This window comes from Athene noctua, chromosome 7 (genome assembly GCF_965140245.1).
Source record: "Athene noctua chromosome 7, bAthNoc1.hap1.1, whole genome shotgun sequence".
Lineage (NCBI taxonomy): Eukaryota > Metazoa > Chordata > Aves > Strigiformes > Strigidae > Athene > Athene noctua.
In genome coordinates this window covers 22,641,077-22,668,698 of record NC_134043.1, presented here as the reverse complement: position 1 = coordinate 22,668,698, position 27,622 = coordinate 22,641,077, and the positions used below count along the sequence as shown (strand labels likewise).

At 37.0% G+C, this 27,622-nt stretch overlaps 1 protein-coding gene across 3 annotated transcripts in view; it reads right to left on the bottom strand.

Annotated features, from left to right (window-relative positions):
• Positions 1–10,641: 10,641 nt before the first annotated feature.
• UBR3 (ubiquitin protein ligase E3 component n-recognin 3) overlaps positions 10,642–27,622 on the bottom strand; it is a 116,262-nt gene continuing 99,281 nt past the window's right edge. For all 3 annotated transcript variants that reach the window (XM_074910889.1, XM_074910887.1, XM_074910890.1), the window contains 7 exons: positions 22,152–22,276; positions 18,501–18,608; positions 17,889–17,999; positions 16,888–17,064; positions 15,051–15,260; positions 13,321–13,460; positions 10,642–12,768 (listed from right to left, as the gene is read on the bottom strand). In XM_074910889.1, the coding sequence (XP_074766990.1) occupies positions 12,651–12,768; positions 13,321–13,460; positions 15,051–15,260; positions 16,888–17,064; positions 17,889–17,999; positions 18,501–18,608; positions 22,152–22,276 (989 nt within the window). In that variant the 3' untranslated portion in view covers positions 10,642–12,650. The remainder of the gene's footprint in view (positions 12,769–13,320; positions 13,461–15,050; positions 15,261–16,887; positions 17,065–17,888; positions 18,000–18,500; positions 18,609–22,151; positions 22,277–27,622) is intronic.

Genomic DNA, 27,622 nt, shown 5'->3' with positions numbered 1-27,622 from the left:
GCGGGCGCCGCCGCTTCTCAGCGGGGCTGAGGTGGCCTTCCCGCCCCGCCCCGCCGCAACCCCCGGGGCTGAGGGCAGACTGCTCTGGGTCTCGGGGAAAAGGCAAGCTCCCGGCGGCAGTGACGAGCCCTGCCAGCACCTGCCCGCCTCCGAGCGCCAGCGGACAGCCAGGCCAGTGGCGACCGCCATCTCGAAGCCCCTCTCCGTTGAGGCGCGACCCCTCACCCCACACGGCGGCGGGGCGGCCCCGCAGGGCCGGAGACGTGGCGGGAGCGGAGCCTCACCCCGCCGGGGCAGGAGGAGACGGTGTGGTAGGAGGCACAGCCGGGGAGCGGGGACGGCTCCCGCTCCCCCCGCGCCCTGAGGCGCGGGCAGCGGCCCCGCGTTGTGCTGGAGGCGGGGCGGCGCTAGGGCCGCTCCGGTGGGCGCTGCTGCCTGCGAGGCTCTCGGAAGAGGTGGGTTACACTGCGTAGAAGAGGGGCAATGTTTAGCGAGTTTTAGAAGAAATAACATTAATGCGTATACATGCACAGTTAGTATTAAACAACTTCCGCTGAGACTAAACGCCTCACTAATCTCTGTGGATTCGATTCATTGTCCGGATCAACGAATTGCGAGAGCAGCTCCATCTGTGCTTCGAGAAATGGGTCTTGGTGAAGGAAATTATTTTATGAAGCATTTCTGCCCCGTTGGGAGTGAGTGTGGAGTAGTCCCTCCATCTTTATGCTTCTCCTTTTGTACATATTAGTCTTCATTTGAGCTCTGGCAGAACTGTTTTTCAGGTTTCTGGTTGCCTATGAGAAGAAATTCAGACAGGTATTACCCTTACACACTTTGTTTACAAAAAAATCTCAGAGAAACACTTGGTAGGCTCTTTCTTTGTTCAATACGCCAATGCTTTTTTCAAGTGAGCACATCATACAGGGCTCCTCACTCAGCTTTCCATAGCACTCTACAAGCATTTTTCCTGCTCATCATGACCATCCTCTGCTTCTTCCACACAGTCTTTAATTGTATCTGTCTCATATAATGAGACATGCTCATCCATAAGATAAGCAGATCTCTATTTTGGTAGTCAGAAATACACCATTGGGCACTGAACAGCCTTGGCCCAGGGGCTGTGTTTTGGGTGACACTAACTATCATTCTAATTTAATGTTACAGATAAAGAGCAACTGCTGTATTCGTCAGCTTCAGTAAGATCTTTCTCACGCCACAGCATCCAGTACCACTTCCAATATGAAAGCACTAGATCAGTTCTCATCTATATTTAACTATCAAGTAGTCTGTAAGTAATCTTCATTTAAAAAAATGGCAAGGAGGGCTTTATATCCATATATCTTTTAATAATTATTTAAGGTGAAAACTTTAAAGACTGAGGAGCAACTGAATTTCTCCACAAAACTCTTCAGCAGCACCTTTATCCATTGCTGGACCACTTTTAACAAAGGCAGTAGTTTCTAACAGTGAATTGGCATCATTCTGCCTAAAGCACAGTGATTTTTGTTACCTTTCTCTTGATTAGTGAACTCTGTGCTTTAAAATCCTATGGACATACTTTTTTTTTCTAACACCCATATTCTAGTAAATTACATCAAGGTAATCCTTTGTCAAAACTGGAAGTAACTGAAGCCAAACCTTGATTCAGATGGTCAGTAGGAAATGTAAATCATAAGCTTTTCTCTGAAATTAGCCCATGACATTAGAAAGAAACCGAGGTGATAGGAGAGTCTCCAGAAGTTTTGCTGAGCAATGCTCCATTTCATACTATTGTTGTTCTGTTGAATTTTTATACACTGGACTATACAAATCACAGGCCTGGTTGTGTTTCCTCTGGTTGTCTGCAACTGTGAAATCCTGTAGTATACAGGTTTATATAAACACTGTAACAACAAATTGTAACATAGACAGCAAATAGTAATATAGACACACAAGTGGTCAAGCCAACCTTGTTGGACAATCAACAGGCTTGTCCAAGGGGGATCTACATGCCTTCACTTTACAGAAGTTATACTTCTGTACGTTGTTGTATGTTACAACAAAACATCCCTATCAGTTGTGCATAAGGTTCTAAAATGTCATTGTTGTGTAAGAATCACCTAGACTCAAGCAAAAATAACATCTACATGCACTATTCTGCACGTTTTTCCTTAGTATTCTCAAGAATTCTTTGATATTCATAATCTAGAAGCTCTGGGTATTTCCAGATTTCTCCCAGATTCATGTGTTGGTTTTTGAATCACAGAAATTTCCTCAGTTACCACTAAGTAATTTTGGCTCGTACAATCTAGACCTTTGTGAGCTCTCTTACAAAAGCTCATTTATATATTAATCTTTATTTCAATCTCTTTATATTTCCCTGTACCTGCTTTCTTTATTTTGATGCTGATGGTTTTTCACTCCCTTTTCACTAGGTCCTTGCAGGCCAGCTAGAATCGCTTTTCCAAACACTGCCAACCTTTTCAACATACCTGTTTGCAGTCAGGGTACAGCCATGATGGATAACTACACTGTTAGCTGCACTGGAGCTGCACTGAGCAGTATCCTTACAGACTTCATATCCCATGGTGGAGTTCCAAACAGACAATGGTCTTCCATGGTGCAACAGGTTTTGTTGCAGTGGCTTTCTAAGTGCAACTAGAATTCACAACTTGCCAGTAGAGTCATCCGTGAATCACAGAAATACCATAATGTGGAATTTGAAAAGGCAGATAATTAATTGTAATTTTAAATAACGAAAAAAAGAAACAACCCAAATAAACCCCTGCCCATTTCAGCAGGAATAAATTTCAGATCACATAACCCTTCCATTTTTGCAATGTTATACAGGTTAAAGGAACAGGCTTATTTTTAGTCATGTTCTTTACTGGCACCTGCACTTCAAAAGTTCGCCTTTGTTACCAGACTATTAACGTTACTGTTTGCAGTAATAGGAAGAGTTGTCAATCCTAACAATTTACATGAACATTGCTTATCCTGAAGCCAAACCAAAACAAGCCATATTTAAGTGCAGCCATTATTTTTTGTTATTGCTTGTAAATCTCAGGTAGAAAAGATCAACTCTTAATTGTTGTAATATTTCTGATTACACATGCAGTCATGATTGACCCATTATATAATGGCTCCACTAATGCATGCTCAGTGGGAGATCGAGCCATTTCTAGCCTTTCGTTAGACTTTGAAAAGTAAATAATTTGTCATTTGTATGGCCATGGCTAGATGCCAAAAGGTGAAAAGCTATTATTAAAGGAAATGTTATAAAATGCTATAGACTAGAGAAATTAGTGGAATGGAGTATTTTTTTAGGCAGTAAATAATCTACAGTATTTAACTGATGAGTCTTCCAAAGTATGTTCTATGGAAATGTTCAGTTGCTGAACATTATTTGGGGTGTGGTTTTTTTGTGAATTTGTTAATGTTTAAATTGACATACTGACTTGTAGTGAAAGATATAACCAACAAATTATAAATTCAAGTATTTTAATTGTAAAATATACCCTTATACCAGAACCTACTATTTCTGTAATTAAAAAAAAAATGGAGATGCACTGTTTTACTCTTATTTATAATCTTAAAATCTACTTATTTAAATGGATATAGACAAACATTATTCACTACATTAAATCCCTTTAAAAGTCAGGAGGACTTCATGCTTTTTAAATACCTTTTCATCTCTATGTGCGTCTTTCTGTGCCCAGAGATGGACTTGTGATTACAAACAGAATGCATGATTGCATTAATCTACACACATCATAAACACTAGTGAATCAGAACTTAATGTAATAATCCTAAACAGGTTTGTGAAAGGAAAAAAACAGTTCGTGAAGACTTTAAGGATGTTGCTGAAATGTGTACTTCTTCTGTGAAAATCTTGAGGCAGCTTTAAATTCCAACTGTAGAAATACAATACAGCACTCTGAACTGTAAGTATCTGAGTTAATGCATATCATGTCATATTGTTTCGTTCTACCAGGTCACATAGGTCCTGCTTTGGTTTTCCATTCTTAGCTTTTAAGTAAATACAATGCACCTTGTTGAAGGTTTGCCACCATCTTGGAAAAAACACATTATGAACTCTCTGGTTCAACAAGTTCTTCTTTTGTCCCTTTCTTACCTCAGGAGTTCATCAGCCTTCTGCTTCATTAATAGTGAGAACTCACATTAAGACTTCCCTCCATCAGTGCTTGCCTCCTCTTCCAAATCATGTTGTATTTTGTGCACATGGAAACATCCCCTGTCCTACCTGATACTTTCCTCATTAGCATCTCTGCCTAAGAGTAGGGTTGCTATATTCCTGAGGGCAAAAGAATAAGGTAAAAGGAAGGGCAAGGTGTGCAGAGGCTGTGGTGTATTGTCATTTCCAATAGCTCCCTGGGAGAGTCCCAGAGCCCAGCTCCAGTCCCAAGTCAGGGCTCAGGCTGCAGGAGCCTAGGTCAGGGTCCCGGAAGGAAACACAGCAGCCAATTCTCAGCCTGCTGAGCCAAAGCCCAGACTCTCTGTGTCTGCTCTGTCCTGGAGCAAGCAAAATGCTTCAGTTCAGAGTTCTCGTCGCAAAGTCATAATTTCATCCCAAAGCCCTTCCCATCCCAGAGTGCCCCCCATTCCATTCACTGCCCAAGAGGAAAAGCAGTTCATGTGCAGGTAGAGACAGTAAGCTGTGTCCAAGGGGTTTATTAGCCACTGTCTTACTGCAGTTAAGCCTTTATTTAGACAGAAATCTGAAATGGCAGCTCCTAGCTTTAACATGTCTGTGCATACTTGCATACAAAGATGGTTGCTCTAGCAGAGACATTTAGTTTTGTTCTCATTTGCACTGGTAGAATACAAATCTACCGCATTAGCTGAATACAGAGGGCAGCAAGGGCAAAACAACTGAGTTTTACAGTGAAGTTTACAGATTTGAAGCAAAAAACAGCAAAGGCTACTGAAAAGGAGAGAGAACCTCTAATAAAAAAATTCTTCAGCAATGAAGGAAATGAAATACTGGCAATGTTAATGTAAGAGTGGTTTCCACTGCATCTGAAATCAATGGAAGCAGCGAGAAGAATATTGGAGCTTTACGCATGTATTCAAAGATGATTTAAAACTAGAAGCCAGCAGCTGCAGAGTAGTCAGATAAGGGCTATAGAAGTGCAGCAAAACTATGTAGGTAGCAACACAGCATTAAAGAGTAATTACACTTACATCAGGAAAGAGCAGAAGAAGCAGTTCAACAATATAAGAGTTCTAGCCAAGATTAAAGTGCAAGGTACATAACCATAGTCCAGCCCTTACAAATCATAAGCACAAACTGCAGACCTCAGGCAGACTGCTGGAAACAGAAGGAGGGAGATGGAATGCCTGATGTAGAGATAGCACTGAAATGTAAATAGCACTGCTGAACTACAGTGAGTTAGAATTATATTGGATTCATCCCCAGCTCTAAACTCCAGAGGAAAGGTGACTCAGAGGACTTAAAAGCCAACAACAAACAATACACATAGAAGAGCCTACATGCTGTGTATTACTATATACCAATTGCCAAGAGAAGGATCCACACACATTCTAGCAAGCGATGTGTACCAGTGAGCGGTACCTAATGCACAGTTCTTCCACAACATCTCAGGTTACCCGAATACCATAAACTTACCCTTTATTCTGCAGAGCTGGAGTGTGATGGTCCCAAGAATAATCCTTAGTCTTGCTTTGTACAGCTTTCTTCACAGGGGCAGCAGTAATATGGGAGTGCCATTACAACCTCTCATGGCTATGTTAAGAATTATTGCTGGACAGACTTGGCATATTTATTATGTTTAAATCTCTGAATTTACCCTTAGTGGATGAACATCTGAACCACTGAGTGGCCTATGTCACTCAAATGCTAGGTCTAAGTATGTAGGACATTATTAATAAAGTTTGGAAGGTGAAGTTATCCAAATAATCATTTCCCTTTCTCAAAGTTATTTTTCCTTCCTTTTTCCCCACATATAGTGTATTTTTCCCCCATGTAGTACAGAAAACTGAAAGCTGCCGAAGGAAAAAGTAAAATGAGATACTTCACTAAGAATATCCTATGCAAATTCCCAATAATTACATTGTATACAATTCTAACTAGCAATGCTGTGTAAGAGAAATCTACAGTTCTTTATTTGCTGCTTTTCTTCTTACAGCTAATGAGTTCCCTTAGTGCTTAAAATCCATCTTTGCTGCCACACACTTACAAAGGTAAATCACTTGAATGGGCTGAGCTTTCTTCTATTTATTGTTGCTAGGGGAACCACCTTGTTGGTATTCACCAATGTAACATGTCTTTTGACATGTTCTGAGGACTAGATGCAACACAGCTCTGCAGCATTCAGTGAAAAAATGTATTGCAATGTCCTTGAAAATATACTCACACAGAAGAGCAGCATTATTGTAGTACCTTAGGTTTAGATTGTTTTGGGTTTCTTACTTGTTTCTTTAGACAGATAAGAATTGTGAAATTGTATGTAATAATTTGAGTAGTATTCCCTAATTCTGCCTACAATTTAAACACAAAGAATGCCAGTCTGTGAAATAAATGTCACTAAAATAGCATCCATCTATTTTTTATTTTTTTTTTCAATATTCTTTTCCCTGTGTAAGAAACATTTTCTGTATGAAATCTTGTTCTTATCGATTACATGACTGGAAAAACCCCCAATCCAAGTAGGGACAAAGTGGAAGTATGAGCCATTTCTGAATGGCCAGGTATCTGAAGGTTATTTGAATGGCATCAGTCACCTGCTGGAAAGTATCAATTGTAAAAATACAGCACTAAACTCATGAAAGGCAATAAGCATCTTTAACTCCCAGAAAACATTTGTTTCTTGAGATAGCAGCTTCTGGCAGGAAAAAAAAAAAAAAAACACCATGATGTGGAGATACTGAAGAGGTGTCATTATGTCTGAATCAGTTGACTATAGGAAACAAACCAACTCTTAATTTCCTGGTGATTTTGACACTGCCAAAATATCTGTGTAGGAAGGAATAACATTTGAGGTTGGAGGCAGCAAAGCATGAAAATATGTAGAAAGCATGAAAGTGAAGCATGAAAGGGCTGTGCACACATTTATATTTATTTATCCTACTACCTGGATTGCTGATAGCACCAGTCGATCTACCATTATAGAGCAGCACTTACTTGATTTACTTACTGAACCGAACAGGCAGTGTTCACTGTCTTAAAGGCACTTACAAGTTAAGTGTGAGACAAAACCAACAGGATAAAGCAGAGGGCTAGAGAACCTCAATGAAGCAATACTTAACAGTCCCTTTTGCTGCTCTGAAAATCTTAGTTTAACGAACCCTGCATGTCTATAGTTTATATGATGCATAACTTTACACCAGCAGTTCTCGCTAAGTAACTTGTTACAGAGATCTCAGATTAAAACAGCAGTTCTGCACTACACTCTCTCTTCCTAGAACACAGGCAGTATCTTTTGCAGCCTATGGAGATACCTTAAAAAAATGTGGTTAGCTTTTAAGTTTTCAAAGCTGATGTATAACAAATGTAAAATGACTAGCACCATAGAGCAGGAAAGCAGCCACAGCCTCTACAGACTAGTTTTCACACTGCACCCCCTGGTTATCTCTGTATAAAGTGCTCTGAGAGAATGCAATCTTATTTGCAAAGTATTGTAATACAGTTGGAGGGGGCTCTCCAACTGTTTTAGTGTGTGGTGTGGAATAGTACACAAACAAGATTGTCTCCATATTATATATGCAACTAAGGCATGAAACAAGTGGCTGCATTACGAGAGCCCCAGTTTTTCAAAGAAACAGGAGGAAATCAACACTTCCCACAGCAAAGGTGGCTTCAAGAGCCAGGTGCAAAAGATAGACCTTGACACCTGAAAAACATACAAAGGCTTATTATCTGCTTTAGGTATTTGCTAGTACTTAATAATCCCCAAGAACACATTGTTTTGATTTGGTAAGTGTTCCAGTACACAGTTCGATTCTACTTCAATATGTGACCCATAAACATTTGGTCACCACATTTAAGGGCAAAGCACAGAAACAGTAGATATGCCCAACACTTAACAAAAATTATTGTTAAAATGAAGGAAAATATACCTTTGGGTTTTTTTTGTTTTAATCTCTGAAAGGTATCTTGCCTTTTTGTTGAAACATTAAAAAAAAATAAAAATCCAACCAATGAGGAATAAGTCCAGCATAGCAATTTTCAGTCAAAATTATTAAAAAGTTTGGTCATCATGAGTTGAAAGCAGTCTTACAATGGGAAATGTATTAGACAACAGGTGATGTAAGCAATTCCAATAGCCAAAGCACAGACATTATGGGCAGCATAAGAAATTGACAGTTTGATTTTACAGGAAAAGTTTTCTCCCAGAAAACTCCTGCTTCCTGACATCAGGTAATGGAAGAAAAAAAAAAAAATTAGCTCCCTTTCTTAAATCATTTGTTTCCATACTCAGTGAAAATGCAGAGGTTTTACCATCCATGTGGTACATACCAAGGGATGAAGACAAAAGGAATAATAAAGTTGTTTATTAGGTAGTAAATCATTCAATGATGTGAGGGGTTTCCATGGAACCAGTTCCCATTTTCACAAATTAAGAGACCAGCCTGCTCTACATTAAGCGACAGAATTACAGAAAATGGCTTTTCAAATAATGGTACTTTCATGAAAGCTCATTTTGAGACATTTTAACTGGGACTCAGAGCTCAATTTGAAATGCTTTTCAAAAGAGTGGTTTGGTGTTTTTTTTTTCACATTTTCCTGTACCGTGCAAAAACGTGCATTGCAAAAATCATGTTTTAGGGTAGTCAGATTAGCTTTTTGAAACTATCATTTATTTAATAAGATTCAATTTTGCTTTATTGGTAGCTTCAAAGAAACACAGTATTTGAAGCATGTGGCATTCAATCTGAATAGTATTAGTGCTAAGAAAGTACAAATGATCCAGCGAATAAAATAAAAAATTTAAACCTATCAATTAAAAGGATTTTTTAATTTATTAAAACACCCTGGCCACTTACACAGCTAATAATTAATGGAAGTGTTTTGATTTCACTGAGAACATGCTTTTCCTACTTCAGGACATCCATTTCCAGGAACTGATAGCTAGTACAACCTAGCAAGATTACAACCACAGTGACAGTGGCCGAAGAGGCAAGTTAAGTCACAAGGCTGAACCCACAGCAGCTGGGGCTCTTCTTGGTGTAAGAGCACTTGCAGCAAACAACTGCCCATCTGGAAAAACATGGAAGCAGGTGCTGGGGGCACTGTGCCCTACCCAAAGGAGGCATCACATAGCATGACCTTCCCACCAGCAGTACGGGTCTCGCTAATGGCAGTGAACAAACCTCGCAACAGAAACTGTCACACAGAGCCAGCCTCCTCAGACTGCGCACGCTCCCCCATGTCCCGCAGTTGATAACTGAGAGCTGTGAGCCTCCATACACTGGGTCAGCTCATTCCTGTGGTTTTCTTACCTTGCAAACAGCATAATTTCATTCTTACCTAGGCTAATGCTCAGACAGGTTTCATTCATCACTACCCCCACCTCTGAGAAAAGAAAGTGAAAAGCAGGACTGCAGAATCTGGGTTAGATGAAAATTAGATCTAAATCATATCAAGATCAGCACAAAACTGACTGTCTCCTCTGGCAGCTATACACACGGCATAAACTAATCCCATGGGATTCTGAAGTAAATAACTTTTGTTGGTTACCGTAGCAAAAGATCCTTTTTTCAAAGGAAAAACATCATTTGCTTGTGAAATGCTGTGAGCTATGCAAGATTCCTATTGCAGAGGTGATGAAAATATTCATTGAAAATTTCAGGTCACCACTAAAAAAAGATGCTATTAGCCAAAGGTCAAGGTCAAAACAAGACCATTTCATCAAATTTCTCCAAGATCAAAGAAAAGGAAAAGTTTAATACATAGATATACACATTCATCAAATTGAAGTGATAGTTATTCCAGAAACAGATTTAACAGGAAAGATGAAGCACGGTTTTCCCAGAAGTACAGTTTCTCAAGCCAGCACTTTAATTTTAGCAGTCTGCAGCAGCAACGCAGTAAAAGCTGGCATAAAATTAAGCACAACTTCGAGTGGTAGTTATGAGTAAAATAAAACAATCCAAATTACTAATAAAAAAAAAAAATGCATGACTGTGTAAATAACAAAAAGAAAAAAACATACCAGATTTACTCTCTATGCAAAGTAGTTAGCATGCACAAACTTCTGACATTTAAATAACTGCATGGCTATTGGGTGAAATTCAATAATAATTACGTTTTACATGACTGGGGTAGAGAAAAAATTTCGCAAAACCACAGATTGACAGTAGACTTTTATTAACATATCTTACAATGTCAATTACCATATTCCTAGTTTTATACTCTTCTGATGTGTTATAAAGATTGATTTAGATTCTACAGTAATGTACTGTACTTAAATGATCATTCATACAGGATATCACACCAGAACATTTGAGTAATACACGCACACACCACTCTAGTTTGGACCTGTTATTTTTCAAGGTTAGCTTAATAAAGTAGGATTAAAAAAGTTATGGGGGAAATCAAAAGTCTTGTTTAGCAGCATGCAAGGATATTCAAGTACAAGTTTTCAACCAAGTGATTTTGTTGTTGTTGTTGTTTTTAAATTGACTGGTGACTAATTCATCAGTACTAAAATAAACACTATGAAATACCCAAATGTTAAAGTTAAGGCTAATAGTTTTACTTCACATCCATATGCACAACCAGAGAACATTCCATTTTAAATAAAACACAGTAATCAAATTCTGGATACATCATCTCTTGTAAATACAGCATTGGAGCTTCAAACTACAGATTACCCAAGTTCATGAGCCCTGTAATAATGTTATGCTGGAGATGTAAAGAATCTTTTTGCTCTTTCACCACACTTACAAAATGGCCTGATATTCATAATGAGCAATGCAAAAATATTACAGGCAGAACTTATAATACAGTATCAAAAAAGTAATATTTTGGAAAAGACATAGCCATTTAGTTGGTGAAACAGAGTAATTCTAATCTTACAGGAAGTGCTGTAATACTTTTGAAATATATATATATTTATATGTATGTAAAAAAACCAGCATCCTTTATTGTGGGGTTTTTTGAATTGCAGGTATCCAGAAACTCATTGTATTTACTTACTTTTCCTTCTGTCCATTTTCCTTGATTGCTATACAGTCATTTTATTTCCCCTATATACTTTTCACTAGATAATGACTTCCACTGGGGAACTGTTTTCATTGTGTATGTGGTTTTATCATAAGCTGTTTTTATTTTACACATATAAATTTTATTTTACACGCAAGCTATGAAAGTCAAAACTATCAGGAACTGCTTGGCAGTACTGTATGAAATAGCCAAGAAATGTCCAACACTTGTGAAAACATTAGTAGCAATATATTACATACCAGTATTTTAACTATAATCTTTCCTACCTACTTACACTGTGGGGTTTAGCCCAGTCAGGCCTGTTCTCATGATTTTTTTTTTTAGCCCTCTAAGCATAAATTGTTTTGGCATTCATCCAGTGAGGCTGCACATGCATTGGTTGTTCACTTAGGCTACCTCTGTTGATTTTATTTTTTTTTTCCTTTTTAGGAAACCAAGCAGAAAGAACATTGATTACTCTATACAAATACAATATAGAGGAACCTCCTGAAATGACAGCAAAGATACAAAATTATGTTTCATTTGCAGAAGACCCTGCACATTTCCAATCCAATCATTCTGAAACATACATCTGGTTTGAAATGACAGGCAGGTTTATGGTTGTTACACTTGTAACTGGCATCTGCTATGTTGGGCGCCATACAAATTCTCTATATACAGCAATTTCTGTATGTGTTACCACTGACAGTTTATTTAATTGATATGGAAAAAAAAAGTCTCCTTTCTGGAAAAGAAAAATAAAAAGGAAAGAATACGTGTTCTGGATTATAATAAGAGCAGTAAGATACTTAATTTACAGCTATTTCACTTATTTATGGAGAAAAAAAATGAAATTCCTGAGAATGCATAAGTTTTCAGTAATGCCTGAAATATTTCAATAGACGTTTCATAAGTGAAATACTCTTTAAAATTCAACTTTCAGACCAATTGTTACCATGCAGTCTCACAACTGTTTTACAAATCCTGTCTAATTACAAATGTGTATCAAGCAAAAATCTCAAACCAACACAAAAAAGGCAAAGAAATTTTATCCAACATATTTAGCAGATGTAGTAGACATATACACTGTTTCAGCAAAAACTGCTAAAAACTCAACTCCATGCAGAGAAAAATAAAAACCTGACAGCTATCCCTGCAGCCTCTAAAAAACTGTAAGTAAAATTTGTGCTTCTTAACAATAACGGGCTTTAAAAAACAAAAGAAAAATGGACTACTGAGTGCAATCAGTTTGCTCACACTATTTTGAGGATTTACTTTCAAATTATTGTATCATTATTTACTAGCAACAGCAGCTGATTTTGCAAAAATTTCACATGTTGACAAAGTTTCATTTCCCTTTTATGCCCATACCCCACTCCACCCCGAGCCAAATAGCTAAACTCCCATTCAATTAAAGCTATTGTCAGTCAAGATGCATTCATTCATGGTAACAGCAACAATATGGTGTGTAGATGATGATGATTTACAAGCCATTATAATGTGGCCCCCATCTTTTATTGATATGATCAAAAGTATGAGACACCCACTGCTGCTCAAGCACTTTGTATCTTTCCTTGCATATGTAGAGAGGCTTACCACGCCTGTAGGAAAAAAAAAAAAAAAAAGAAGAAAGCAGCCATAAATAGTTAATAATGCCAAATAAATGGAAAACTGCAACACACGATACTCACATAACTTTTTTTCCCAGGGAAAGCGTGTATTTTTATTGGTGAGGGGCTTTTGGTTCTGCTTTTAATAAATAACTGCTGGGACTTCCCTTCCTCCCTCTTGGATAGCAGAATGCAGAAAACATGGGCATGTTTAGCTTAGAAGTTACACTCCTTCCCTACGATGGAATCAATCCAACTGCATTGTTTGATCAAAGACCAAACAATGACTTTGGGGGAGAATTGATTGTCACTGGCAATGGCAACACAGGAATCTGTCTGTTGGGTGCCTGGTGTGTGTAACTCAAAGATCATAATTACCACACCTTTGGGCCAAAAAATAGTCCAACTTGCACTAAATGTAAATTTTCCACTCAAGGAAGGTAGAGATAGATCTATTATTATCCGTTATGCATGTATTGCGTAACATAAAGTTGATCTACCCAGAAAAACAATAATGAAACATATTTGTAATGGAAACATTACCTAAGATCTCTGTCTTCTTCACCATGTGCATCTAGATAAACAGAACCCCAAAGGCAGAAACGATGGCCTCGTATGATGATGATTACAGATGCATTAATCAAAAGAAATATTCCTGTCCCAGCTCCACAGTTTTGAGAATGCTGTAATATTATGGGTGTAGAAAGGGAAGCGTGAAAAGATTCTGTTACTGTCTGTCAACTTTATAACAAAAAGTATTTTAAAAAATAGCAATTAGTTTTGCTTGAAATAACAAACACACATTATTTCCTAAGAAACAATGTAACAAAGGATAGCCTGCCCCAAAATCATCCTAGCAAACTAGAACTGCATGTCTTGTGCTGCCATAACAACACTTGCATACAAAAATCGTTCCCCACTTAAAAAAGGAAGATATTTGTTAGCATGCAAAAGCAGAATTACCTAACAAAAATGAGCAAAAATATTCTCTACAGTATTTTGAATTTGTTGTTGTATAGCAAACTCTATAGTATGACCAAATATTTCTCAGAGATGGCAAAGAATAAGAGAAAGTATTCAGAAAAACTTAATGTTACCTCTTTTACAATAGTTTCTGTTGCTAAACATTTGCTTTCTCTATCCATGCTCACAGACCTAGTCTACAGCTCTACAAATCTAGTACAAAAAATAGTTTTTAATATTTCTTGCTTGCTTCAGTATGTCATTCATCTCTGTATTAATCAATTCATTTTAGCAATTAAAAAATGTGTTCTTCTATAAAATTTTATTACAATTAGAGGCTATAATCCCATCAACTATAATAAAATGTAGTTAATTATACAGATTTTAAATTTTTTTTATAACTTTCTGTTTTCATTAAGTTTGACACCTTAACTATAACTGTGAATTCTACTTTAAATTTTGCCCACCTGTCCTTCTCATACCATATTAGCAGTATGAGAGAAAAAGGTGAGTTCAAACATCAAAAAGGTCCAAGATTCCTCTGAAATTTCTTTGGGTTTGATTTTATACCCCATTTGTAAACATCTCCCCAACAAATTCTCCTTATAGTTTTGTAAAGCCCATGTAGTTCCAGCCTTCTACTAACTATTCTATGGTAGGAAACGTAACAGCTGTCAAAGCAAAACTTTATCATAGACAGGAAAACAATACTAGATGCTCTCCAACTCAGGTTCCTGAAAGAACATATATATGCTGACTAGAAAACTTTGCTGCTGAATTAAAAGTCAAAAGGCCTTAAAATGATGCTTATCTAGCTATAGTCTGTAGATCACTAGTAGATAGCCAGGTATATCAGAAAGTACTGTATAAAAGAGGGAAAAAAAAAAAACCCCATACATTGATATTCTTATGTACACAGAAAGCAAGGAAACAAAATAGAGAAAAATTAATATACGAACAATCAGAATGTAGACAAATTTCAGTTGGTGATTAATAAAAACAATGTGTCAAACATTACACACAATGGCTTTATAAGAGTTTTTCATACAGGTGAAATAGGCTATGGTCTTAAAAAGATGAATAACATTATTCTCTATAATCCAGTCTAGATCCATCTATCAGAAATAAGCACTAAACATTATTATTGGGGATTGGACTAGATGACCTTGAAAGGTTCCTTCCAACCCAAACTATTCTATGATTCTATAAACACATTTTTGGAAAGAAAACCATCAAAACTGAGTAATGGAGTTAAAAACTATCCATGAGTGTGAGAATCAATTACAGAATCTGAATTAATTCTCTCTTACCAGAACACATTCACAGTAACTCTGTTGTTTGCAGCACAGTCCTTTCAAGCATACAAAAGTACCACAAACTAGACAAACAGCAGGATCCTTAGGAACCTTAGTACAAACAGTACAAGTCTTTCTGTGATAATACTGAAAAATGGTATTATAATTCTCAGGCAACTGAAGGAGGCGTGGCAAGTCCCACTTAGGTTCCTGGATAAGCAAAGCCTATAAATAAGAACAATATATCAGTTCTGCACGTTGATTTATGCATTTATAAGAAAAGAAAATATGAAAGAAAGCAAGCATGCAGTTTAAAAATGTCTCCCTTCCTCTGCATTTCACAAATTTGTAAGTCAAAAGTCACTGTGCAATAGTCACTTGCCTGAACACCCTTCCCAACTGTGGTCACACTTCATCTTTTTTAATGGGTGCAAAATGAGTACTAGCCTCTTCCTAAGGACATTTTCTAAATGTGACACTTTTTAAGTGCAAAAGTCTTCATAGCTAAAACAAGAGGATTAAGAGTGATCTACAGGGAAGACTCCCACACGCTACACTAAGCTATCTTGGCAACATCAACACTGCTGCCACTGGCACTGACTATGAAAGCTGTCTCCTACTAAAACTTTAGATTAAAACTTTAAAAACCAGAACTGAAGTTAGGCTCTGTAAATGACACTTGAAGACATCTGCCTGATTTTCAAAACTGTGTTGCACACATCAATTTTGAGGTGACTAAGAACTCACTAATACTCGTAAATTTTTGATAAAGCAGGCACTACCTAAATATTGGTTTCAAAGCCTAACTCTTCTCTTTTGCTCTTAATAACACTGTCAAAATTTTTATTTTGTTTTTTAAGATAGCAATGTGCTTTTCCTTCAACCTACTCATTTTTTCTAAATTTATAATTGATAGGCATAGGGGTCAGATGGGATCTTTCTTGCAAGGTATGAAATTTTTTTAAAAGTGCATGACCACAAAACCTAACTTGCAAAAAGAAAAATAAAAAAGGGTGTTTGTGTGTGTGTGTTTGCGTTTGTACCTGGTTCCTTTTTGATCATGGAAAGAACACTATAAGTTTCACTGCAATCTCTCTCTAATGCCTATCAGATATGCAGCACCTGTATTTTGAGATTAATCCGAGTATTCAAATTTTCATTCACAATAGTCTAATGAATGCCTGCAAACATAAAAAGGTAGGTGCAGATCAGTTGCAGAGGGAAGAATGCATCTGGCTTGCCTCTTTGACACCATAAACTGGGGAGAGGGGGACCTGAATTGTTGAGATGCAGCTTCTTCATAAAAACAGTGCAGTAATGTTGAAACATTTATATTTCACAACTGATGTTCCAATTGCATTGATTCAAGTGTTGGTATTGTTTTGTTAACCTTCAGAGAAGATGCACTATCTTTTATCAATCAACTATTAAACAGCTTTTATCCTTTTGATCTTTTTCAGTATAGCAACTGAAGATGCTCAAAAATACCAGTAATGTCTAGCAGGCAAGAAAAACTTCTGGTAAGTTTTTTCGTAAAAGACAAAGTTTGTATCACATGCCCTTGACAGGCTTCAGGTGCAGAAGATATGGGTACACTTAGTATCATCTAAGGATAGTGTTTCTATTTTCTGTCTCCAGGAATCATATTAAAAAAAAGATAGGTTTTCTTATTCCAGTTTTTTACCAACCCAACCCACATCCACTAACTAATATTTCTAATTAAAATTTCTCATTTACATGTCAGGTTCTCGGATCCTTATCCAAAACAACAGTGTATGTGCATAGTGAATCAAGCCATAAATATCTACTTCCACATCAGGACTGTTTTGGAAGAAGTAATTTTGCTACATACCTTTACTTGATCTGGATTTCTATCTGCAAATGAAGCCAATTCTGAGCACCACTGTGATATCATGTCAAATGCTGGCACTGGCCAATCGAGACAAGAGGCACTGGTGAACTGATGAGCTGACTGAAAAGATGGTAATAGACCCAAGCAGCTTGCAAGAACTGCGAATTCTTCATCTTCCTTTTAGGTATGAAATCAATGAAGTTTAGATTAATAGATATACTGTGAATTTTTAAATAGCTTATTAAAAATTTATCTATTCCAATAAAAGAAGTAAAGACATTCTAGTACAATGATGCTAACAGTCAGGTTCAGAGAAACAGAAAAGCTTCATTTTTTTCCAAGATTACCTTAAACAGGATTCTCAAAGTAGAAGAAAACCAGGTTGTCAGAAAACAACCTCCAAAACCCAAACAAAACCACAGATCCAAAATACACACAAAAAAAGGAAAACCCACAACCCCCAATAATTTTCTTCCTGTTTAGCACCCCAAATTGACTTGTAGCTGTTTCAGAGCTAAAATGATTTTGAGGCAAGGAAATGAGGGAGCTGACATGCAGCAAACTCTACTTAAATTGGTCACGGATCTTAAACTGATGCAATGTCTCAGAATAAATTCCAAATATTAACAGGTATTAAGCAAAATCAAGACTGAATTCCAGTCTGGATTTCAATCAGGATTTCAATCAGATTATGCCATCTCTGCAAATGCCGGACAAGTTTTAAAAGTATGTTGATATGAGACAGGCATCTACGATCTGATAAAATAAGCATGTACTTGCTGAATTTTAAGAATATAGTACCATTTTTCCAGGAAACTGCCTTGAAAACAAATTTATAGAAGACAAACAATGCTGCAGAGCAATGCTATAAAATATGATTTAAAACAAAAAAATATCTTACGATAAAAAATACATACCATGAAAAAGACATCTTAAAAGCCTAATTTTTGATCTCTAGCTTTTAAATGGTAACATTTGAGTGTGGCCCCTTCAACCTGTACCTGGCAACTAGGTAAATCCCCTCCAAAAAGATGGTGTTGAAGAAGGCTTGTGATCCTGAGGAAAGGCAGGCAGAACTGCTGCAGATAGCACTCTACAGAGTCAGGATTTACCTATAGGGAAAGGAAGCAATTTCTAAATTCTGCCACAGAAAAGTTGTCTCCTATGTAAGAAACTCCAGCATGAACCAAATGTTTTTTAAGCATACTATATAAACCACTGCATCAAAATACATTCTGAAGGCAAATATTTCACTAATAATCTGAAAGAACTCCGTGGGTTTTCTTTCCCCCTTGACAAATGTTTTTTCTACTTAAATATTCAGTTTTCCAAGTGTCAGAAAGGTCTTTCAAACATGTGAATAAACCCCCACAATTATAAGAAGTATTTATCAATAACTTTCTCAACACAGCAGTGGCCACATATGATATTAGTAAAAGAAAGATTTGCACAGGCAAACTGTCCCAAAGGGATGTGCTTTGATCTAGAAAAATGAAGATTTGTACTGCAGTCTTTAGCTAGATCAGAGAAAAATCATTATAACAATGAGGATGAAAAACTTAAGAGACAGAAAGGGGACATGCTGAATAAATTCTCAAGAGATCTGTCAATACCACTGTTAATTCTTCAGTCTCTCCTTCTTCATATATCTTCCCCTTAGACAGCTCACTAATCACATGGCCCAGCAATACTTCCCAAGATTTTTCTCCACTTGATGTATTCTGTAAAAAAGGAAGAAACAAATCCAAAATGCACTCGTCATGAAAAGGAGAAAAAGTTCCTGCAAAAGTAACAGCAATGAAGTATATTTCCTTTTGATCAACACACGAATTTTGACCTACAAGGATACACATGGGTTTTTAAAAAAAAAAAAAAAAAAAAAATCTACAGAAAAGGACTGCATTTAGCTCAGAGTGAAACCTGACTTGCTACTTCAATTACATATGTTTAAGCTTAGTGTTATATGAAAACACTTTTATAATGTTGCATTTCCCATGTTTTTTCTTGAATATAAAAATGCTTAGTTTAAAATTAGGAAGAATCACTTCAGGGATATATTGTGTACCGACAGAATTTGAATTCTAATACAACCAATTAAAAAAATATACAGTGATTTTCTAAAACGTACCAACCAGAATGAGTTATAAAATGCTTGCTATGTATTTAAGTTGAAATGAGTCTATTAGAAAATGGAAGGTTGTGTCTGGAAGGAACTATACCTACTACAGATGGAAAAAATATTTAGTGGAAAGAATACATAGCCACTTAGCACTGTGCCACAGCATTTACATTTAAAGGTAATGATTACAGAAAGCCATCAGAAATAGAAAGCAGTATTCCCATAAGTATTTTTCTTCTGAGTCATAATAAATTCTACCCAGGAAAAACATAATTAGATCTATTAGTATATCATCAACATAATAAACAGTGGAACATTGCTGGGATTTAAAAAAAAAATTCCAAAGCAACTATTTATATAAATATATAAATATTTCAATACATAACAATGTATATAATTCATCAGCTGGTTTATTTAGTGCATTTTTACATCAATTATTATTGTTAATTGAAATGGACAGTGTCTTCACCTTTGGGCATCGGGAAGACAGACTTGCTGTTTACGCTTACAGTCTAGGAACCAGAAGGCAGCACCTATTTAAACTGGCAATTAGGACAAATCTTCCATCTACATTACTCCTGGAAGTTTACAGTGTGCTTCCTATGACACCATAAGGCACATTGCAAAGATAACAAGAGTGAAGTTGGGAATTTAAAGTAGAATATCCACCTCTCCACCCTGCTGAGAAATTAAACTCTCTATGTTGTTTGATCATTTGGCATGAATATAGAGGAAAGACTTCAGCTCATGTTTCATGTCTGGAATACCAAACTGAAATAGATTCTCTTGGCATTATCCACAGACAAAAGTTAAATAAGGTGTGATCTGCAGTTATCCTGGGATCAAAAGGTCAACATTATCAGCATGTAAGAAAAAGCCAGCCAGAACCATACATTTTAAACCATTTGAGCCTCAGGAAACTTTAAACACAGAACTTGGGATTCCTGAACTGAAAACCAGCTTCCCTTGTGACATGCAAAGAGAAAGAATTAATTGGAGGACTGTGCTAGGCTCAAGAAGAAAAGAGCTGCCAAAGGGCTGGGAGAGAGGAACAGGGAGCTGCGCAGTTGTCACTGGCTGGTCCTCAGTGCTCAGAGGTCTCCTGCACACACACAGGGTCCAGACAACAACACTATGCAGGAGAAGGAGGAAACTGGAAAGACATCCAGGGTAGGGCAAACCTGCATGCGGGACTTCCGCAAAGCCTCTGTGCTTTGGGTGGATTATCCCTGGAGTGGGATGGGAGCCAAGAAGGAAGCAAGTGTAGGAGTCCTGGCCAGCCTGAGGATCATGCAGAGATCACCCCAAGCACACACTGCCAAGCTGCTGTCAGAACTTGGACCTTTGTGCCTGGATGATCTACACAAGACAGACAAGAGGAAGGAGGATGTTTCCAAGGAAGTACAGCACATATGCAGCAGGGAGCATTGTTCGTATCTACCTCCTACCTCTTTTGCTCTCCCACTTGGAAAACTGTCAATCTTCAATGGGCTTTTTGCAGAAGAAAAGTCAAAATTCTCAAACGGACAGAAGTGAATCTGTTGTGTTATTTGAATTACACCAAATCACAACACCCATTCACAGTAACGTACTGTTTTAATGTGCAACTATTTCCCACTTGGTCTTAGCATCCATCAAAGACAAGACCACTAGTGAAAATTCCACTAAAATGGGCTGTCTTTATTTTCAAGAGAGACGGCTACTTCAGAAACCCATTATCTGATCCACGATCATAATTTGCAAGCCTCAAGTACAAAGTGCTTTATGTGAAGCAAATGCTTTCACATGCTTCTATAAGAAAACATATTAGTATTAATAGGTATCAAGCCCACCAAGCACATGCCCTAAGTCTATTTTCATACAATAAAATCTCTCACTGTAGACAGAAAATAAAGCATTGTAAATATATGTTCAGATAAACTTCAACCTTTGCTACTAAGAAAAAGGCAGTCTATGTTTATCATATGGACTATGAAAGAATATAAGCTGGTTACACTTCAATCTATTTATATGCTCTCTACCACAAACTTTAAACTGCAAAATTATCTGTCACTTGGGAAACAAGTAAACAGAAAAATGGAAAAAAACCTCAGCAACTATCTCAAGCAAATGTTCTTGAAATTCTAAGGAAGTGACAATATATTTAGAGAAGTGGGTGGAGAGGGACATAATAAAATGCAGTACCACCCAGTAACCTCAAATGTTTAATGCAAGTCCAGGAAAAAAAAATCCCGCATAGTAGCAGTTTGTCCAGTAGATAGTTTGTCCTCAATACCTTGGAATTGTGACCAATGAGTACAACAAATCTAACTTATGTGTGAAAAGCAGGTCATGCTTCTCAGCATGCATTTAATTTTACAGCCAACATAATCTAAGGCCCAGCTGTTGTAAAAAGGGGTATTCCTCCACTCATTTCCTCTCCTGGCCCTGACACTTCCATCCTTTCCCTTGGTCTGGCACTGGCAGTCTTCTGACCTTCTGGGGAATCAATGCATGGAGCTGAAAACTAACTGAAGGATTTAATGAATGCCAGTGCAGGGAACTGTGTCTTTTGGTGGGAACTGGCATTCAATCAGCTGAACTGAAATAGCAAGACATGCCTTCACTCTACTTGTAAATACTGTCAAAAGGCAAAGAAACAATATTGAAATATCTACCTGCCTAGTGTACAAATTTCCTCCTCTGCCTCCAACACATGAGCACTCTAGACCACGTTATTGGGAGAAATTTATAGGGCTAGCCATAACTAGCATGAACAAATAATAGAGAGACAGAGTTTTTTTTCCCCACCAACAAGCTTGCCTGCTTTTCCTGTAAAGGAGTGTATCAAATCAACCCATGGATTCTCTAGGAAGGCTTCAATTTCACAGGAAGGGAAGCTGCATTTACTTGATACCACTTCAACAAACTCAAGACTTAAACTATAGAGATACAGCCTCAAATCTGAAACTCAGTTCTGCAACTAGATATTCATTGTGAAGCTTTTAAGTCTCATCGCATACCAAAACCTGCAAAAATTACACATGCAAAAACTGGATTTTTGTGAAGCAGAGCTAATTATTATATGCAGAGCAGAAGTATCTGTTACATTCCTACCAGAAATACATAAGCAAAACTTCATAAATGTTTTAATAAATTAACCAACCTTTTTGATAGCTCCTGACTCTTTCCATGTCATCCTATCTTCAGCACTGCATTTAACAGAAAGTGCCGCCAAGGCTTGAGTATACAATAAAGTGAACAGCACTTTTATAATGCAGGTGAAGTGTTCTGTAAAACAATGAAAGTAATTTTTAATCACTTGGTATTTTTAGCAAATATACTGATTACAGAGTCTCTAGTTATGGAAATGATGTTCTCAAATGAAAAGCAAGTGCTACACAAATAAGTACAACCCCCCAAAACATATAAAACAACATAATGTATTTACTGGCATTCAGTAAATGACCTAGCAGCCATAGTGAATGGAACAAGTACAGGGCAAGTAATTTTCCACTTCTCCATATGTCCATCTTAATTCTGATCAGCAGTGACTTACTATGGACCTGGTGATATTACAAAATTCTATTTTGTCCAAACGTTACATCAAGGTAAACTACTGATTACTGATAGCTACAACTAACTGGGTGCTGTAGATGTAAGCAAATGCATATCCTATCATCTCTTCTGGTAACGTTTAAACCATGTGGGGTAAGTTATATTCATATAAATACTGGAAAAGCTAAGTTTCCAAAGAAATCAGTGCAAGAAGAATGCTTAGCATACTTCACTTCCAGATATGGATCTAGTCATAAAAGACTTGCTGCAAATCACTCTTTAGCTAGTACTTACTTATTGGACCTCTCGTGAATACAGAAGGAGGACAAAAGACAGAATGTTATTTTAGAACTTACCTTCTTTTGAAATATGTTTATTGTAAACAATTTTTTATAATATTTAAAGGACTTATCTCCTACATATAAGCTACAGGAAAAAGGCTTTGAATTATTTTTGGGGAACCTAGCAAGACAGGCAAAATAAGACTTCCTAAAATTGGAACAGGAAAAATGGTCAATGTGATCGTTCTCTGAAATGAAGATGTCATAGCAGTCCTTTTTTCTCTTTTTACTTCAGGTTGTATTTCCCATCCCAAATAATCTCTTTTTTGTTCAATCTAGGCAGATCAAAGGAGTTTCTATCATCACTTACACCATTCCTTAAGCACAAATATAACCATAATATATATCTAAAACAATGTATACAAAAATGAGGGTTTTAAAAAGTCCTTTCAGGCTTTGAAGTCATGCAAAACAATTTTATTTACATAAGCACCTCACAAAAATTGGGTTAAACTCATTCCTTCCCCCCAAAGGATTTAAACAAGCTTTGTATGTGAAAATGAAAAGGAGGTAAGGGAGATGAAACTCCTTTCTTATATCTAATATCAAAACCCACCACTGTGTTCTAAAAGAAACACAGCTAGGACTTTAGTACATAATTAAATTTGTGAAATAACAATTGCTTTTTTTATGTAACAACTGTTTATAAATCAATGCAGACATAGATTTTGAAGCTTTTAAATGTTACTGAGTATATACAATAAACACAATTTAGGTACCTAAATCATCTTTTGTAACTATGTAATTGAAAGTGTACTGGTTTCTGTATTATCTTCCTATGGAGCTTATGTTAAACATGAAAACAAATACTGCTGTACTTCATCTGCCCCATTCTAGAGCAGGTAGCATTGTAATGATTTTGTTTCTCCACATTTCCCCAGAAGTAGTATTCACCAGATCCCATTAGATGTCTAGGTGCTACTTTTTTCCTCTGCTGAAGCCCCCATTTTCTTAGCAATCCTCCTCCTGAGGAATAATAGCAGGCTAGCATTCAGTAAATTTTCTGGGTCTGAAATCTACAAGATTAAACCACATGCACTCACAGAATTGTAAAAATTGCCTCTTTGGCCTGAGCTACAGTCTATGATCGTAGCTAGAACTGAACTCAGGCTCTATCTCCATCAATAGCAGGTACAAGCAATAGAGATCAATTTTACATCGTGAAAGCATGAATGAAAACCACTGCACTTACAGCAGCAAAACTAGACCACCAGTCAACACTCACCAATCTGCCATAGCCCACTTCATCTTTTAGTTCTCATTCTGTTCTGCTGAGGTGATGACACAGTGCTCAATACTGGGTGTCTTAGCACCCTATTATATTTTTAAAAATCTGGTTTATGTTAAATATAATTATCCCTTGACCCTATCCCCACCTTCATACTATTTGTTCAATTCACCAGAAATGTTACCTCTAGTGTATATTATGTTCTTTAAAATAAACTAATGTTCTTGTATTTACTTACATGTAGGTGACTCATGACTATGAATTACATTTTTAGAGAATCCAGAATTGGACAAAAAACACACACTACCACATCTGGGTCACCCTTAAGAATTCCTGACTTCCAAACAAACTTCATCCATCTTTTCTTTTTTTTTTTTCCTAGGAAAATATCATGGGAGCAGCTCAGAAGCAGCATGCTGTGTAATAAGCACCAAGGCCTTGAAAACAAGTGTTTTATAGTCACAAAAACATCCCACGGGACACATACTAAACACACCAGTCAGAGGATCAATTATCTTTTCATTACTACATGTCACCTCTTATTTGTAAAATGCAAAATATTTGACAGCTGTAGGTATCCATAACACTAGAGCTGTTATGTTCTTGTCTACTGCAAAGAGCGATTTTATTTGCCTTTCCACAACACACATGTTGGGCCTGCATGGTGTGTTCTTGCTGCCCTCCTGGTGGAAGCTGTGGTTTTGCTACATCATCTTTTCAATTTAATAATTCTAAAGATTGCTAGTATATTTGGATGCTGTGGAGTAAACTATGTAAATGCTGTCAGTCCCTTCTGTTGCAGATGATATACTGTGCAACGTGCTGCACTAAAATGCAATTAGGACTTCTGTGTTTGTACATAAAAACCCTAATCTGATATTCTGACAGTCTAAAAGTTGTATTATTATAGCTAGGCCATTATAATCAAAACAGAGGTTAATGCAGAATTTTTATACTTATTTTTCAACAATCTTGAGAAATGCTTTTTGTTCCTATTTTTAAAACTTTCAAAAAACTTTTTGGAACCAAATCACTTCACAGCATCCCATTCTATTATATGCATTAAACAAACTACCTTAAAAATGAAGTTTATACAAGAAAGACTTCTAGAAATCTAATTTTAACATTAGTGCAAGAAATATGCAGATGAATAAGTGTATTACTAACTATATATAACTAACTAATCTTTTAATTTAAATATTAAATTAGATTATATATTCTGCCAGGCAGTGGCTGCAGAAAGAATCCACAAAACGAACAAAAGGTAAAATTAAGGACCTAGGACCTTTTTTATTGGATTCTGAAGGGCATCTTTATATAAATAACCTTTAAAAATACTATTCTTGATCTAAAGGTTGAACAGTTGTTTGAAAAAATAACTCCAGAACAAAGTGAGACAGCACTGAACTTCAGATAATCCATGAAAGGTATACTGAAAGTTCCAGGATACAGATAAATATTTCAGCTTCCATGTTGAAACTGGATACCATTCAAGTTGATTACATTCATTCTATATTTAGTCAAGATCCTTATCCAGTCATTAAAGAAAAGTGCTAGTGTTCGCCCGAGTGCTGCTTGCTGTATTTTTGCTGCATGTCATTGAAACTTAATAGAAAAAGAATGTGTCAGAACATCCAGGTCAGGTTATTCAGCATCTGGGCCCTATCAGAACTGAAAAAAAAGAGGCTGGATTTAGGTGTTACACATGAAAGAAAAACTTTCTCACAGTCCACAGAGGTCGCATTAAACTCTCAAAATCAGCTTTCAAGTTGGAGCACATCCATCACTCAAATCATGGATCTCGTAAAAGCAGCACTGTGGCCTATGCCAGAGCAGTGCCTGGCTGTGTAACAGCACGCTGGCAACCCCCAGGCTACTTGCATGGCCCTCCTTGCATGTGTGGCACCAAGCACAGCACCAGGCCACTGCTGGCCAGTTGACCACCAAATTCCATGCACCTACTAAGCGCAGGCTCACCTCTGCTAACCCAGAACCCAGTTTTTAAATACTTTGCAACAGTATGGTATTTTTTATTGCAAAGCAGAAACAAATCACTGGAAGCCATGAGCACTCACTCTACACTTCTAGAAATCTGGCCACAGGAGTCCCAAGTCAGGTACTGAGAAAATAATTTTTTTTACAGTTGGTGGTAACAAAGAACAATGTCCAATTTGAAGTAAATTCCTTGTTCAGTATACAGAAATTATGTTGCAGAAAGGGGTGGTGGAGGGTATTGAATTCAATTTATGAGAACAGATTTAAGTTTTGTTACCTACTGAGCCACTGTCTCAATTTCTGTACTACCTTTCTTCATATGCAATACCATTTTCTATTTCTGTAAGAAAGGAGCTAGAGGTTCTAGAAACAAAATCCTCATTGTCCATCCTCTGCACAACAACTGCCACAGAATTAAACCAGAAATGACAACGTGGATTATTACATATTTAGTCTTGCACAATTTCAAAATGAGTATGTGAATCCTATAAAAGCTGTGCCCATGTTCTAGTATCAAACAACAACAACAACATCAACATATTCACAAATGTTTTTAGTATCTTGAACACAGTGTTTATTTTCCTGGTTATACTATACAGGAGGTACATACTATCTTCCTCGTTCCCTTCTTTGTAAATTGGTAAGTGCTTGTAGATGCTCTGACCTCCAACAACAAAGTTTTCCCCATTAACAAAAAAACCCAAAAAACAAAAAAAACCCCAAACATTTAATTTGTAGTGTTCGTTCTTTGTGATGTGTTCAGATCAATTTTCCTCTCTGAATCTTCATTCAGAGGCTGAACAGTAATGGCATTTTTATTGCTTTAATCGATGTTGGATTGAAAAAAGATACCAACAGCCATCCAACAGATAATAGGGTATTTAATGTGATTCCTCGTGCTATATCTGAAGGGCAAGAGATGAAGTTTGGGTCTTCCTTACAGAGCACTCAGTGTTTTTAAAAAACACTGTGTAAACAAAAAGGATTTTGAGTATGAACACAAAGATTTAATACCTGATGAACAGTTTTAGTTTTCTGTAAGGATACAAATATGGTTTCTCTGAATAAATCAGCATACCTAATAAATGATATGCAAAACCAGTATCATTACAGGAGAATGTCCATGCTAAAAGAGGAAGAAAATCTTCCATGGATTCTAAACCCTACAGATTCTCCCTTCATTATTAGTGTTCTAACACCATTACTGTGGCATTCTACACCAGACTGCAACACGACCTCTTCTGCAATGTAGTTAAGTCTACCATTAAAGGAATATACTGAAAACACCTGTCAGTGCACACAGACATCAACCTTCTGTCTGCATACTGACATCAGCCAAGTCCACAGCTCCTGCACCCCACAACAGCACCAATGCAGCACAGAAAGTTCAGGAGGCAGTAGGGTCAAATGTAGATTTTGTTCACCCCTATCACTGACCTGCCATGTGACCCTGCACAAACCATTTCACCTTTTCATGCCTCAGTCTCCACCAAGAATTAATGATATTGAATTCAA